The sequence below is a fragment of the Hermetia illucens genome, chromosome 4, assembly GCF_905115235.1.
Source record: "Hermetia illucens chromosome 4, iHerIll2.2.curated.20191125, whole genome shotgun sequence".
Taxonomy (NCBI): Eukaryota; Metazoa; Arthropoda; class Insecta; order Diptera; family Stratiomyidae; genus Hermetia; species Hermetia illucens.
The window spans coordinates 35,403,517-35,420,494 of NC_051852.1; the positions used below are offsets into that span (position 1 = coordinate 35,403,517).

Sequence of the window (16,978 nt, forward strand, 5' to 3'; positions counted from 1 at the left end):
GTATGCATCGGAAAATATTTATTTTTTATAATGTAGGTACATGTCTAAAGTTTTTATTTACATTGTTTTGAAGATCAAATCTGTTAGGTGACGTCTCTCCATACTGTTCGAGGAGTCTCCTAATAGGGCGCAGATCGCACCCAAGTCCAGCCAAGTATTCAACTTGGCGCGCTTACTTCTTGGGAGCGATGGAGTCCTGGCCCTTGTAGATGTTTATTGCTTCGGCGAATACTGCTGTAGAAATAATAAAATGAAGAAAAAGAGTTACGTTCTTACCAAAAAAATAAAACACTTCTTTCTCCTTTCACTAACACGTTTATTAACTATATCTACACTTAATACTTGAAGGGAATTCCGAAAAAAAGAAACACTCCGCAACAGTACTCCGAACAAAAATTACTCTACTTAAAAACTCCTCCGATAATAATATTTCAATTCGATAAAAAAGACTCCAAACGATAAAGAAGACTCCAAACGATAAAAAAGACTCCAAACTGCATATCCGATAAAAATAGACTCCAATACGTTTCCGCGTTGCTGCAGTTTAAATATGGAAAGTCCATTAGCAGCAACCCGGAACTTAAGTTTGTTGTTGTCCAATCAAACAAAAACTGCACACACAACAGTCAACCGTTGGCCGAGGTCGTCAGAATATTCCCATATGTTAGGGTGCTGGTGACGACATCACCCAGTAGCAAGCCGGAACTCGGAATCGCTTGCATTTTGCACGTTAGCACATGGGCAAGGTTGCTGTTGTTTATTATAATATGGGATCAGTCAGTAACGTACGCTGACCTTGCAGCAATCACTACCGATGATTGCTGACGCTGTTGATGGGAACTTACGCGATCGATTGATTGTGGGAAATCGCTTAAACTCCATACATTGCGTAAACCGATTTCTGGCGTTTGTCATGACTCTTGTTAGCATAGCAGGTGTTATGTTGGCAATTTCTTCTTGGATGTTGGTCTTCAAATCTTGTAGGGTTCTTGGACGGTTCACATAAACACGGGATTTCAAAAAAATCACAAGGAGGCAGATCGGGAGAGCGTGCCGGCCATTCCAAATCGCCTCTAATTGAGATAAGGCGCTCTGGAAAGTGTTCCCTCAAAACAGCCATCGATGCTCTTGAAGTGTGTGCTGTTGCACCGTCTTGTTAGAACCAAGTGTCCCCCAAATCCAAATTTTCTAGCCGTGGGAATAAAATACTGTAGCATGTTTACATACCGGTCCGAATTCACTGTCATTGTAACCTCATTTTCCTCAAAATCCAGGGACCAATAATTCCAGCTGAGGAAATTGCACACCACACTGTGACTTTGGGTGAATGCAAAGGCTTTTGATGGAATTCTCGAGGGTTGGTGTCAGCCCAGTAGCGCATGTTTTGTTTGTAAACCGACCCACACAAATGAAAATGGGCTTCATCGCTAAAAAAAACAATAGCACCCTCGGGAACGACATCAAGAAGAAGCTCACACGCGTTCATCCGAGAATTGAAGTCACGTTCTGAAAGTTCCTGCACTATCGCCATCTTATAGGGATGAAAATGAAGATCATCACGAAGAATTCTTCTCACAGAACGATCGGATAGTCCAAGGGCAGATGCGTGTTTGCGCGCAAAACGCCGTGGCGATCGCAACATTGACGCTCTCACTGCTTCAATGTTCTCAGGTGATCTAACGGGCCGAGGGACTCCAGTTCTTCCTTTTGTCGCACTTGCAGTTTGTCTGAATGTAGTGACCCATGTACAAAGCTTGCACTTTCCATCACAATATCGGTTACACACTTCCAGGTTGCGCCCAATGAGTCACCTTACTGGCCACGAGTGCTTCGAACCTTTTGTTCTTCTTCGGGGAGCATTGAGCTTTTAAGGTTTTGAAGCGACCAGTCCAAAAATCCATAAATACTGACAGCTTTGGAATATGGTAATGTTCCTTGCGATGTTTCCCATAAACGTTTCAACTCTTGATCTACTTTCTAAACACTCGTGTAAATTATCAGTAGATAACAGTGTTCAACGTTCACGCCCATGCCTTGCATATTGGCTAGGAACTCTTCTCTTTCCTTTACTACTGGCATGCTATGGAGTTTCGGGAAGTAATTCCAAGCGATCGCTCGTTTTCAAGGCGTTTTCGTAAAAGTTCCCATGCTTTGTAATGAACTCAAGGGAAATATGATGATCAAACAACCATCTTGAGTGGCCGAAGAGAGAGAGAGAAGAGGCGAAATTGACCGTGAAGGTCTGCCCGCAAATACTGAAGCTCCATCAAAGTGCTCGGTCGATACGTTCTTTTTTATCCAAAATTCATTCGAATTGAAACCCTGATGTATTATGATATTTTCGAGACACAACTTTAATTTACTAAAAAAAAAATATGCTTGAATCTTGTATTGGAAGGCTCCTGTCATCCAATGACTCACTCGCGAAAAAATTTTCAATCCTACCGGCCGTTGATCAGCTGTCCACCCACGAACCGGTCCCCATGCCGCTACGCGAGTTATGTATATTATTCTTTACGATACTAAAAAAAAGAAAGAAATATTTTTAAACGAGTTTATTGGTTGGAGTTTAGAATGACAATGAGCACATGCCTGACCGAAAGAATTAAATTTATAATTTTGCTATTGCTTATGCAGCGTTACAATTTTTACAAAGCTGCAGCGGCGGTTAATTGAACCAACTTTAGAATTCGATACGTTGTACTTTATTTGGCATGTGTAGGAAATGAGAGTTAAATTATGTTGAATGTGCGGCACGTGTAGTATCTTGATTCCCTTTTTACTTTGGGGCTCGTAACTCCTGTCCCCTTATGCAAAAGCGATGGAAGTAGGAACTGAAATTTTATTGGTCCTGATGTGGGAGCGGTGTCCTATCCTGGCATTGATGTTGGGACAGTAGATGAGATCGTTGTTTGTTTGTGTTTACTGATCTGAAGTTTCCTTTGGAATCTCGGTCCTACAGCGATTAGTAATAAGATGAAGATCAGGATTGGAATATTGATCTGCATAAGAGATGTTGAATATATCTTTGCCCACGGACTTTTGTTGTCCGATAGGTCGGAAATTATTGTTCTTAAGTCGTGATGTGAAAACCGGGTCTTGATAAGTTTGGTGTTGTGTGTTTGGAGGAAAATAGTGGGTAGCTGCGACAGGGGAATTGTCCGGGTGAATTTGTTTGATTGTGGTTGATGGGAGCCTGATGATAACGATACTCGTCTCTAGTGCCAGTGAAAGGTTTACTCTGAAAGAGAATAGGGTTTTGTTGGTGGAGTCGAAAACTTATGTACGCAATATTTTGTTCTTTGATGCAACATGAGAACGCAGCTGAAAGAGAGCTTGGGTTCATGGCTCTGATGGTGGCACCAAGCGGTTCTTTGAGCCCTGATAAAAATGTGTGCAGACACATTTCTGTATAAAGTTCACGTTTTGCTGTAATACCATTCTGATTAACTTCGTGAGTTTGAATATGATTGGTCATTGTGGCTGTTTGGGAGTATTAAAAACTATGGTACAGGTCATCCTAAGTCCAGCCTAGTGTTCTACTAGGCGCGTTTATTCCTTTGGGATGGTCGTTCTCCTGTCTCTCGCTGCTGAGTCTTCTTCTGTGGAGAAAAATCCTTAATTCTAGCACCGGGGAGTGCTTCGTTTTCAAAGTAGCAAACAACACTCTTTTTCACATTTAACAATTTTTTATTAATTTCTTCTACCTATGTACATATAATTACCTTAGTCTACTCTTCTACTACTCACTCACAAGATAAGGATATTCCTTTTTACTCGGTCTTACACTGGACACTCCAAAACTCACTCTACTCAGCTTAACTAAAGGAAACTCCGCTACTGCTCCACTACTCTGATCACGAAACCTCCCTCCAAAGAGTTTTACTCCATCGTACCCAGTCGAACAAAAATAGACTCCACTGATTTCCATCTCGCTGCAACTTAAGTAGTCTCAGTCGCGAAGACCACTTGGAGCAATCCGGAACTTAAACAATTGTCCAGGTGAAGGTTTGTTGCTTCTTAGTACTGCAACAGTCAGCCGACGGGCGATGTCGTCAAAATATGCACATCTGTGTCCATCACCGGTACTATGGTGCTAGTGAAAAGCAAGCCGGAACATGGAATCGCTTGCAAAGCGGGACATTAGCACATGGACAATGTTGATAATGTTTGTTTTGAAATTGACCTTGCATCAATTATGATCGGTGATTACTGACGTTGTTGACGCGGACTTAGCCGGTCGATGGCTTGTGGGAAATCGCTCAAACAGTGGCCAATATCTCTACGATTTGACTATAGAATATTTCGATGGTCTTACTTTTTTGTTTTAATTCGTGGAGATCACGAATAAGGGATGTTTCATTCCGTTTGTCTGAGTAGTGAAAAGTTAACTTTTGTTTTATGTCAGGCGACTCCAGTGAAGTTCCGTACATAGTACCTCATTGGCCGGTTTATTTTATTAGAAATTGCTTGTTTCAGCGTTCTCCCAAACGGCCTCTTCCAGTGAACTACCCTGCTTGGGCGTTGGCCAAGCTCGCGCACTAGCTCCTGGATGTTTAATTAGAGGACCGTGGTTGCTCTCGTTCCGGGTTGCCGAAACTTAACTTCGGAACGATGGGGTAATCAAACACTACTGAAACAGAAAACGCTAAAAGGTTAGGAATAATACTTACTTGATTGGCTTGGATTAAGTTAAAGAAAACACTCGCGACTCCACTTCAACAAACCTTTTATTTCTAAGCACAATATTCTATTTTTTTCTTTTTAACAATTCTTACTAATTAATTTCATAAGCGAGTTAAAGTAATTACCGCGCGAAATAAAGTGTTCTCGGTTAGAACACTTTAGCTCTGTTCAGAGGCTTTTTGACTACTCAAAATTAAAAGTAATGCTATTCTTAAAGTCACCTATGTTTGACCCTTCCGTGTTTACACATTGCTTTAAAAGTGTTCTTGTACACAACACAATAACACTTGTTTATTATTATAAATTTGGTTGTTGGCGGCAAATCGACACCTGCTGTTGCGCTGTGAATTGCTGACACGGAAGAAAGTCATGTCGAGGCCAAATATACCATTTGGTAAGTAACATGCTGATGCAATGGCGGAAAAGAATCTCGTGATGTCCAAACAGGCCATTTGCATAGCATGTGATGTAACGACGGAAGAGGTTAAATGCGCAAGCAGACTGGGTTTCATGGGGCTAGCTCCAAAGATGCGGCTGCTGGAGAAAATCCGGTGAAATCGCTTAAACATTGCTCTTAAGACTAACTTCCCATAGGGAGTCCCCTCAGTACAAGAAACAAGAGAGAGAATTTCTTCGACGTTATTTATGAATTCGAATAAGAGTTTAGAATTGCCTTCAAATTGTGACATGTCCTTGATTGCATCAGGTACACGAAGTGTATTGGAAATGTCAGTAATTTCAATGGGGACAATGTTTCCTTCGGCACTTGTCATTTTAATAATGCGTAATAATTCGCTATCACCAAATAAACTTTTTAAACCAAATGATGTTTTTATTCAGTATTTATTCCTTTCTTGAAATTATTTGTTTGGATTAAATTTACTTGCATAAATCGTTAATATTTCACGGAACGCGGGAAAAGAAAGGAGAAAAAAAATATTGGAAAGGAGATATTCAACAAATGTGGACTTACGTAAAATATGTTGCTAACGTCAGGATTACGTTTTTCATTTTATGTTCGTTTCTATTGGCAAACTCAAGGAAGTCTGGATTGGAGATGGTGGTGGGTGTCCGGAAGCGGGGACCGCTTCGTGCGGCGTCGGCAAAGGACACGGAGAGATGTTTGGAGGCGTTTACCTCCCATTTTGATTTTTTTGTTGGGCAATTCTGCCAATTGGTGAAGGCTGGGTTTGTGATAGGACGACCAGCGGGGCGGGAGGTAGTTGTGGGGAGAGGGTGGGTGGGAAGCGCACGTTTTTGTGCGTTCCTCCATGCCAGGACCTGGACGAACCGTGGGGGCTTTCTATAGTTGGCAGGGTGGTCGTTGCTCCCGCAGTTAACGCACTTCGGTGCCTCCTCGACTGTTTTCGCGCATTCGCCAGGGTCGTGTAGCCGGTCGCATTTAACGCACCTGCAAGCGAAATGGCAGTTGGTCTCCGCGTGTCCGATGCGCTGGCAATTTTTGCACTGTAGCATTTGTTTGCTTTTGATTTGTTCGAAGCGAATAATCATGTGCTGGATGGCTTTCACCTCGCGCAGCTGCTCCTTGCTAAAGGTCGCATGAAAAGTGACCAACGACAAGTCGAGATTAATGTTGTTGGTTTTTGCCCAGGTCGTGGCAAAGGGTTTTGCGCTCAGGGTGAGCCTGAGCCTTTAGTTCCTCGACGATCTCCTGAGGGGAGAACGTCGTATCAAGGCCTCGGAGGATGAGGCAGGTCGTCTTTTCAGACGGAAGGGTGTACATGAAGCACTTGTTATTGTTCTCCACGAGGATTTTTTTGGCAGTAGAGTAACCTTCCGGCGCTTTTGTGATTATTTGATGTGAGCTACCTGACTTCTTAATCAGGGAGAGCATGGATTATGTTCTGCTTAATATTTTTGAAGGTAGTCGAGTTTTCGACTACCACGAGTGAAGGAATTTTTGGACTTATCTCCTTTTTAGTTTAGGCTGCAGCAGCTGGTTTAGGTTGTTGAGGCTGCGATTGTTTTGGTGGTGGCTGCGAGCGTCCCGTCAGAGCTTGTTTGCGAGTCGGACTCGCAGTCGCTGAAGAGCGTCACCTCGGACGCAGTCTCCCCTCCGTCGTCAGCGCTGTCAGGTTGTAGTTCGCCTGTCGGGCTGTCAGTAGCCCTGTAAAGTATTTAAACGCACAAATATTAAAACAAAAGAAATCCGTCAATTTGTCTTTATTTCGTGCTCGATATTCGACCGAGATCTTCACTCTTGTATAATCTTCTTTTATCTAACTCTTTCACGGCGTATCTCTGATTGAGATCCTTTCTTATTTTAAAGCGTAAAACTGGACAAGTGGAAGGGTTTCAAGCTAAACCTGTTTTCACACACACATGTATTATTGGAAGATCTCCGTCAAGATCTATTCCCAATTTTCTCATTTGTGTAGGATTGCAAGCTATGGCAACAAGTTAGTACGTCTACTAATTGCGTGCTACCAACCTACACGTTCAACTAAACCTCTTCCACGACAATTATGTAATTACATAGTTTTCATCCAATTGCGCATTGATAATCAATGAGTCGGAGACACTTTAACTCTCATTGCATATTCCGAATACAAAATAAGTGAGAGACATAGAGCTCATATTTTGTCTCAGTTTTAGCTTTTTACACATTTCGATTTCAACAAGCCCTCCGTCGCTTCTTCCAGATCACCTTTGTGAACCCGTCTGATTCTGGCGCACTCATTTCTTATTATTTTATGTTTTTTTCACCACTGTTTTTATGGTTTTTGTTGTTTCACTTCGGACCGAATGTCCGCACACGCGGAAACACCCGGCAAGATTCGCCCACGATTCACTCACTCCGTATTGATTGCACGACCGTCTCGGCCGAGCGCTGGAAGTGAACTTGTGTGAATAGTGTATTGATTTCGTCGATTTATATCTATATCTAGTGAGTACTTTTAGTATTTATCCAATTTTATTTTATGGATTAAACACTTTATGTATTTAAGAAACAGCAAAAGAGATATTTGAAACTTAATTCACGATCGCGCTGAAGTGTTCCGTGCCGCGGTTGGATACAGAAGAGACCGACTTATTTCCATGCGGTCCTTACTGTCCCAACCAACGGCATTTTTTTACCGCTGGTTCTCCACTCCCCCGGTGCGTTCTGAAAACGAGTGAGTGGAGAGTTTCCACGTTCAGCGTCATCTACCCGTCCGCATCCGCAACATCCGAAATAAATTTCGAATGCTGCAGATCCTGCCGCGCCACATACTCGTCTAGCTTCTTAAACGAGCTCTTCGAATGATAATTCTAATGGTAGTTGTAGGTACACCATGGTTGATTTTTTTTTGTATTCGCTGGTGTTATTATTATTTGTTAAGAACAGGTCTTGAATATTCAATCTGTTAGAGCACTTTTATTTAAGTAGGTTGTTTTTAGATTTAAAAGTTTTTCCTTCATAAATCCGTACGACCGCGCATGTTACAATTCCGTTCTCCGGGATGATTATAAAATATATTTTAATTGGGCAACCGGCCCAAACAAAAGAAACACTTTAATTAGTTTAAAATAATACTTTTGTTTGAGAAGTCTCCTGATAGAGCGCAGATCGCACCCAAGTCCAGTCCAGTATTTAACTTGGCGCGCTTATCCCTTGGGAGCGATGGAGTCTTGGCCCTTTTATATAGTTATTGCTCCGGCGAATACTGCTGTGGAGATAATTAATTGTATAGACAAAGTTTCTTTCTTACCAATGAATGAGAACAAAATGAAAACACTTCTTTTTTACTTTCACTCGCACATTTATTTAACTTTAATTACATCTACGCTTAGTTCAACGTACAACTCTGCAACAGTACTCCGAACAACTTCCAATAAATAGACTTCTCCGTTAAAAATGCTTCAATTCGATGAAAAAGACTCCACCGTCAATAATACTTCTTATCCGATAAAAAACACGACTCCCATCCATTTCCGCCTCGCTGCAGTTTAAATACGCCAAGTCCATTCGCAGCAACCCAGAACTTAGCTTTGTTTGTAAGGTCCGACCAAACAAAAAACAGTATACAACTAAAATTAATAACACTCGAGGTTATTCAAAAAAATATATTTTATTGATCTTTATGATCCTAATACTCGTACAGTTCCAGCTAGACTGACTATTTCTAATACTTAATGCTATCTTAACACCTACGATGCTCGCTCCATTGTTTACTTTTCCCATGATCTATTGGTTTGTGCATCCGTTATGCAGGTGCACTCAATAATGTTTATGATTCTATTGAAATGATTCATGTTTACAATGTTTGGCTTAATAATTCTCATGGGAATTAACTGTAAATGGAAGATAAATTTGGCGACCCAAGCGGATATTTAAACTACACAACAGTCAACCGTTGGGCGATGTCGTCAGAATATTCCCATATGCTATGGTGCTGGTGACGACATCGCTCAGTAGCAATCCGGAACACGGAATCGTTTGCATGTTGCACATTAGCACATGTGCATGTTGTGCATTAGCACATGGGCAAGGTTGCTGTTGTTCGTTGTGATACTTGATCAGTTAGCAACGCACGCTGACCTTGCAGCAATCACTGCCGGTGATTGCTGACGCTGTTGATGCGGACTTACGCGATCGATTGCTTGTGGGAAATCGCTCAAACAACTTTATTCAACACACTTAATATTTACTTAGATCACTTAATATTGAATTGAACTATGGAAGTGAAACGAAATGAAGAAGTGAAGACTGAACTCTGAACACTGACCAACTAACCACTGAAGAACTCTTCTATCTGTGGTTCCTCTTTATATCCTCTGCATTCGGTTCTTTAATGAGTTTCTTATCAGTTAATTCCCATAATGAAGAGAATGATTTGTTATTTCAGTGGATGCAATTGGGATAAACAAATGTGGATTTTACCACCAAGTATAGAAGAAACAGTCCGTGCAATTCATCGGCTTAAAAATCATAAGTCGCCAGGAGCCGGTGGAATTACAGCCGAATTGGTTAAATATGAATTATCTGCCTCATACCTAAAGAGATATCACACAGTGCAGCAATTATATAGGTATCACGTTACTGAGTACCATCTATAAGATATTCTTCGCTATCTTGCTAGATCGGATAGCCCCATACGCCCAGAACATCATTGGCCCATACCAAAGAGGCTTCACTCCAGGCAAATCAGTAACAGATCAGATTTTCTCTCTGCGGCAAGCGATGGAAAAACTGTTGGAATATGGACATCAGTTGCACCATCTCTTCATTGACTTTAAAGCCGCCTATGATAGCATAGCCAGGGTAAAACTGTACTCCGCCATGAGAGAATTCAGTATCCCGACGAAATTGATAAGACTGACTAGGCTGATCCTGACCAATGTGCGAGGCCAGATAAAAGCAGCAGGATCACTCTCAAGACCATTCGACATCAACAACGGTCTACGACAAGGGGATGGCCATTCATGTGTCCTCTTTAACCTGGTCCTCGATAAAGTGATCCGTAATGCTGAGGTAAATGCAAGAGATACGATCCCTCTTTAAGTCCACCCAACTACTGGCCTATGCTGACGATATCGATCGAGCGCAGATCGCACCCAAGTCCAGCCCAGTATTCAACTTGGCGCGCTTACCTCTTGGGAGCGATGGAGTCCTGACCCTTGTATATATTTATTGCTCCGGCGAATACTGCTGTGGAAATAATAAATTGTAGAAGAAAAGTTACGTTCTTACCAATGAATGAACAAAAAATAAAACACTTCTCTCTCCTTTCACTAGCACGTTTATTTATCATTAACTACATCTACGCTTAATACTCGAAGGAGACTCCGAAAAAGAAGCACTCCGCAAAAGAACTCCAATAAACAACTCCGCAACAGTACTCCGAACAGAGACTACTCCACTAAAAAGACTCCTCCGTTAATAATACTCCAATCCGATAAAAAGACTCCAATCCATTTCCGCCTCGTTGCAGTTTAAATACGCCAAATCCGGAACTTAGCTTTGTTTGTAAGGTCCGACCAAACAAAAAACAGTATACACAACAGTCAACCGATGCGCGATGTCGTCAGAATATACCCATATGCTATGGTGCTGGTGGCGACATCGCTCAGTAGCAATCCGAAACACGGAATCGCTTGCATGTTGCACATTAGCACATGTGCATGTTGTACATTAGCACATGGGCAAGGTTGCGTAGAGGAATGTTCATGATTTCGAGAGTGTCTGCATTTTGCCCCATCCACCCATTGTATTGCTAAACATATGCATCCCTCACGGGTCCAAACACTCCAACGTCAAGTGGCTGTAGTTGATGGCTACAATGCGGCGGGAAGGTGAGCATTATCACACCATTTTCAACAGCCAAATCAATCGCGTCCACTGAAAGGTGAGATGTGTGGTTGTAATGAAGTGTCGGTGTACTTTCGATGAGTGCGTGTATTTTATCAAGTGCTGCGCATGCTCAAGATACGCTGGCGCCTTATTCTTTCTCGGGAATAAATAAAAAGGTGGAATCGTATTTCGCAGTGCATTAATTGCAAACGCCAATGTAATTTTAGTTACTACAACACTTTCACCTATTTTTTGTTATTTTATTTTATTCAATGTAGAATTCACAATTTTATTTTTCCTTTTTCTTACGTCTACGACTTCAGTCTCCTCAATCTGGCACGGAGAACACCGATGGTGGCCACTGTCAAATCGAATTAACAACATTCGAAATAAATTTCGAATGCCGCGAATCCTGCTCCGCCACAACCACATGGAGAACGCCAGCGTTAGCATACGATACAATGCGTTGAAGTCAAAGCGTTCTCATCATCTATAGCTTCGATATTTGGAACTTTCATACCGAATTTCTTGACCAAATTGACTGGCAGCTTGCCACTAAACAGCATTTGTTACCTACAAACATTTCCATTATTAAATTAAAATAGCACTTAGTATGTTATTGTTTTGTAGCAATTTCATACCACAATTTACGAGAGGAATTACAAAAGAAATGAATGAAGACTTTGCATCAATCTACAAAACATGAGTGCGGCAACTTATGAATTCGGCGTCTTTTTTGTGTCACCTAAAAGGTTATACTGAATCGCGATTTTACCCAATCACCATTCTTTTTTTTTTTAAAAATTTAATTGAAAACGAAGAACTACATACACTTTCTTCCATTTTTTTTTTAAATGGCCGGTTGACGGAGTGGCGGTACAACCAGGAATTTCTGCTACGTTATCTACGAATGGTTCAGAGACGTATTCGTCTTAGATATCCAAAAATTGCTAGGAGTTACTAAGTATTCACTCCAAAGTTTCGTTGAATTTTTCCATTAATATGGAAATTGTTAAAAGTTATGGTTGAAGGAGTCGCCTGCACCCTCCAACTCCAACGTCCTGTCTACTCGCTGGCCGATTCGTCCTATCGCCGGAGTTGTATCTTTAGAGGCGAGCACCTCTCTCCACCTACGCTGGTGAATATCCTGTTTTCCCTTGTAAAATGAAACTACCTATTACCTAGGACTTACCTTACTTAATGATATGAAGATATGTTTATAATAGTTTTGGAAAGTTTATGATGTTTTTGTGATACGCAGTGCGTGAAGCACGACACTTGTTAGCTGGAAATGTGCTGCGACTTCTCTTGTTTCTTCTTCAAGGTAACAAGTATTGTAATCAGTGTTGCCGGAAGCTGAAAAATGATGGTATCAAAAAATGTGACAAAAAGCTACTAAATGGTCCTTTTATATGAGCGTACTTAGGTTCAAGCAAAAGAAAAGATTTTCACCTTTGTTGCTGTTGTATTTTGTGTCATCTCCATGTATATCGTAAAATGTGACTACCAATATTGTTCGTACACTGCAAAAAATTATTCTGGGAAAGAAGTAGTGGAAGAATGCACATCTGAACACGTATCAGACGGTAGAATGAAAATACGAAAACATTTGCGCCAACGTAATGGAAGTCATACAAAGAACACAAGGAAAATGAATACAACCAAATGTAAGAAAATGAACGGGCTCAAACGAATTTCCATTCAAATTTTAATGTTATGTATGCAATTACACTTGCAAAACAACAATACATCAAATCGGAAAGGTATTGAGTCACATTGGGGAAATTTCCTACAATGGTTTCCGGAAATTATTTTTTGAGGAATGCGAACAAATGTTACAGATTTGGAGGAGTTTCGCCAATAAATAAAAATTCAAGATCTCTCTCAAACTATTGCTATATCATTCACAAGTTAATTAAAAAATTATTAAAAATACACTTTGCTTTTTTAATGAGATCAATGGGGCGGCTCGACTCGAGTGTTGTCAAAATGTCATTCTTGACATTTGTCACTCCAGTCTCGTGCCCGGCAGTCATTTGTTTTTACGGCCATTGATTTAAGCGGCAGAGGCGAATTCACAATAGCGCTCAGGCTCGCCGATGTGCCGCCGCACAGATATTTAACAGGTTCACTGTCCAATGAAGCATATATGATTCATGGTCCTCTGTCGCGGCACGCTCATGAATCAAATATGATTCACAATATACCTTAAGTTTGAAACTTTATAGAATTCGAATTTGAGAAAGTAGAATAGAAGTTTTACCTTGGCTACATTAATGAAGCCGTAGTGTCTTAAAAAATGTAAAAACATTTGGTAGTTTGTATGTAACTTTTATTCAATGACTTTTTAAAAAAATGTTATACATCATAAACAAGAAATAAAACGAATACGAAATAAAAGTAGAGCATAGTCAAATTCTTAAGGATTATTTTTAAAGTAAATAACAAACTCCTTTGGAAAAAGAAAGAAAAAAAATGTAAAAATAACTTCTATTAGGAAAGTATAAAGGAAATATTCAACAATGAACGTTATTGAAGCAGTCTAAACAAAAAGCTTTCTGGCATTGAATACATTCCGTATGCACTTGCTTGGCTTTCGAGGCAGCCGGCATTCCTTCCTTGCGTAATTTTGTGTAGCAATTTGTACAACGTTTTCGCACAAGCATGTTGTTTCGTCGAGGAATTTCTGTTAGCTTATGTGTCGACAGCCCTTGGGAGGGAGGCCTAGCTGGTGTGGTTACGTTTGCAGAAGGTCCAAAAAGATGTCGAATAATTTGCTCCTGGACTTCTAGCATGGTAAGTGGAGCCCCGGTGGAATACTCGTTGTATATGCATCTCGCATTAACCACCGCTACTCTAAAAAGCAAGTCAACAGCAACTTTTTTGAACCAAGTCAGACTTCTGTGCAACGGAGAATGATATGAGGAAAGCTGGTCTGCTACATCTATGCCCTTCTTTGCATCGTTGTAATCGATGACGGCATTTGGCTTCAATGTTTCACCCAATCTCGTACGCACGCTGGTCATCTCGTCCCCATGACAAGTGGATATCATGAGAACATCACGTTTATCATGCCACTTCAACACGGTAATATAGTTTTCTTTTTGTCTAGCGATACATTGTCCTTTTTTCAGTTTCGATTTGGTAACGTTCAATGGCAATCCCACTCGATTTTTTCGTAAGGTTCCGCATAAGTCAGTTTTACGATCTTTTAAGTATTTTGCCAAAGGAACACTGGTATAGTAGTTGTCAGCAATAAGTACTCGTCCTTGATCTAGAAGTGGCTCGCATAATTTTGCAACGACAGTTCCAGGTTTATCTAGCCCCTCATACTGAATAGAGGCACCCGCATAAATTTCGTAAGACCATGTATAGCTGTTTACTGTACAGAGCTTATATACTTTTATACCATAAGAGCTGGCTTTAGAAGGATTGTACGTTTTTATTCGTAATCTTCCGTAAAATTTAATCATCGACTCGTCTACAACGATAACTTCCGGTGGAACATATAAACTTCGGAGTTTTCCCACAAGTTTTTGTACGAGAGAATCAATTTTATGAGTTATGTTGCTGTTGTCTACCTGCATATCCGCAAAATGCCAACATCGAAGAATCGTCACGAACCTGTTGTATGACATCTGAATGGAATGCATAAGTGGACAATAGTACAAAATATCTAACTTCCAATAATGTTCTATTAACGGTAATATTTGTACACCCATAAACATAATTATACCGAAAAATTTTTTCAAATCGCCTTTGTCCACAGGTTTCCATCGTTTCATTCTGTTGTGTAGTCCGCTTCGAACATGTTGGTAAGTCTGGGCGTAATTATTTGTGTGCGTAACCATTTCTTCAATCAGACTATCATCCAAAAAGTATTCAAATATTTTTATAATATTGACTTTTCGATCTTCGTCTAATATTTCTTCAATATTTCGAGCCCCCGGATTGCCAGAAAAGTTTTCTCTTCCTAAGGCTAATACATCACTTAACCATATCAAATTTTCTTGTTGTTCAAACGGAAGCTGGCGTGGGCTTCCTCTTACAGGATCGCTTTCCTCGTCGGTTGATTCGGAAGGACTAGACGATGCTCGATTCCTATCGTTTTCATTTGGTTGGCTTTCGCAAACATAGTTTCTATCATATTCGATGTCTTCGATGACGTCTTCCATTTCCGAGTCTTCCAGCTCTTCTCCACTCGGTACGAATTATTCATCACTTCCGTCACTGAAGTCCTCCTCATCACTATCTTCTATCATTTCTCGAACTTCTTCATCTGTCAATTTCTTTTTTCCTGAACTCATTTTGAAGCTCTCACAACCAACTTTTTCTTCAAAATACCCGTACTTTCGCCTTTTTATCTCTGTACTGACGTTCCTTTGCGATCAACTGCTAAAATACTGATCGATGCAACACAAATTCCCAAATGCACAAATGTTATGTGTAATCGTGTTCAAACAAAAGAATAACGGTATAAACGCTATCTACATTTAACAACACTGCATTTCACCATAAAATGCAATGCCAGTGCGTCCAATAAGATAAAATTTCATATGAATCATATACGATTCATTGAGCGTGTGAATATAATGCACTTTCATGTCACGCTCATGAATCATATACGATCAAAACTTCAAATTTTAAATTTTCAAATTTAGAATACAATTTTCTAAATTGTGTATATTACATTTGTTATAGCATCGTATTCTAAATTTATTTTCATGGAAAAAATTTTGAGCGCGGAGGGACACCCTACAGATTAGTACGGGGACAGGGAACCTGTTAAGGTTTACCCATTCGGGAGGCATATAAAGCCTGCATGGGACATTATACAATAACTATTCTCGTGCCGAGAAGGAAGTGTACTTGCGTTTGATGCCCTACTGGAAGAGAAATGATTGTCTTATGCCGAAGGTGGAATTTTGTGCACCAGGTTAAAGTATAATCCCTTTGCATGTTCTAGTCACTAAATACCAATCTATTCACTTTAGTCGCTTTGAAGTTCTAATGCTTGATGATTGTTTGTATTTCGCAAGTTTTTAACTCCATTGTTTCAGCGTTCTCCTAAACGGCCTCTACCAGTGAACTACCCTGCTTGGGCGTTGGCCAAGCTCGCGCACTAGCTCCTGGATGTTTAATTAGAGGACCGTGGTTGCTCTCGTTCCGGGTTGCCGAAACTTAACTTCGGAACGATGGGGTAATCAAACACTACTGAAACAGAAAACGCTAAAAGGTTAGGAATAATACTTACTTGATTGGCTTGGATTAAGTTAAAGAAAACACTCGCGACTCCACTTCAACAAACCTTTTATTTCTAAGCACAATATTCTATTTTTTTCTTTTTAATAATTTTTACTAATTAATTTCATAAGCGAGTTAAAGTAATTACCGCGCGAAATAAAGTGTTCTCGGTTAGAACACTTTAGCTCTGTTCAGAGGCTTTTTGACTACTCAAAATTAAAAGTAATGCTATTCTTTAAGTCACCTATGTTTGACCCTTCCGTGTTTACACATTGCTTTGAAAGTGTTCTTGTACACAACACAATAATACTTGTTTATTATTATAAATTTGGTTGTTGGCGGCAAATCGACACCTGCTGTTGCGCTGCGAATTGCTGACACGGAAGAAAGTCATGTCGAGGCCAAATATACCATTTGGTAAGTAACATGCTGATGCAATGGCGGAAAAGAATCTCGTGATGTCCAAACAGACCATTTGCATAGCATGTGATGTAACCACGGAAGAGGTTAAATGCGCAGGCAGACTGGGTTTCATGGGGCTAGCTCCAAAGATGCGGCTGCTGGAGAAAATCCGGTGAAATCGCTTAAACATCCTCCCGCGCAAAAAAAGTCCAATTGTCTTTGACCTGGACTGTTATCTATTGGCAAACGGTCCCAAGTTTCTGGATAGGGAAACTCTTGTATTGGTGTCACTCGCTGCCAGCTTGCATTCTAAGGGTGTAAGGCCATCCTTCTACCTCTAACGATCGAAAT

At 40.5% G+C, this 16,978-nt stretch overlaps 2 protein-coding genes across 3 annotated transcripts in view; both read right to left on the reverse strand.

Moving 5' to 3' along the window:
* Positions 1–1,699: 1,699 nt before the first annotated feature.
* LOC119655073 (ataxin-8-like) overlaps positions 1,700–16,978 on the reverse strand; it is a 37,696-nt gene continuing 22,417 nt past the window's right edge. The window contains exon 2 of one of the 2 annotated variants that reach the window (XM_038060770.1): positions 1,700–2,956. The gene's annotated coding sequence lies outside the window, so the exon portion shown is untranslated. Of the gene's footprint in view, positions 2,957–3,127; positions 3,242–16,978 lie in introns of those variants that run through there. The other variant, XM_038060769.1, reaches the window with a different exon arrangement.
* LOC119653450 (piggyBac transposable element-derived protein 4-like) lies at positions 13,498–15,156 on the reverse strand. The gene has a single exon (XM_038058057.1). It carries the CDS (start codon positions 15,154–15,156, stop codon positions 13,498–13,500), a length of 1,659 nt encoding a protein of 552 aa, XP_037913985.1.

Bases quoted from the DNA above. Each gene is read 5' to 3' on its own strand.
- LOC119653450 (XM_038058057.1), bottom strand. From the start codon at position 15,156: ATGGAAGACGTCATCGAAGACATCGAATATGATAGAAACTATGTTTGC.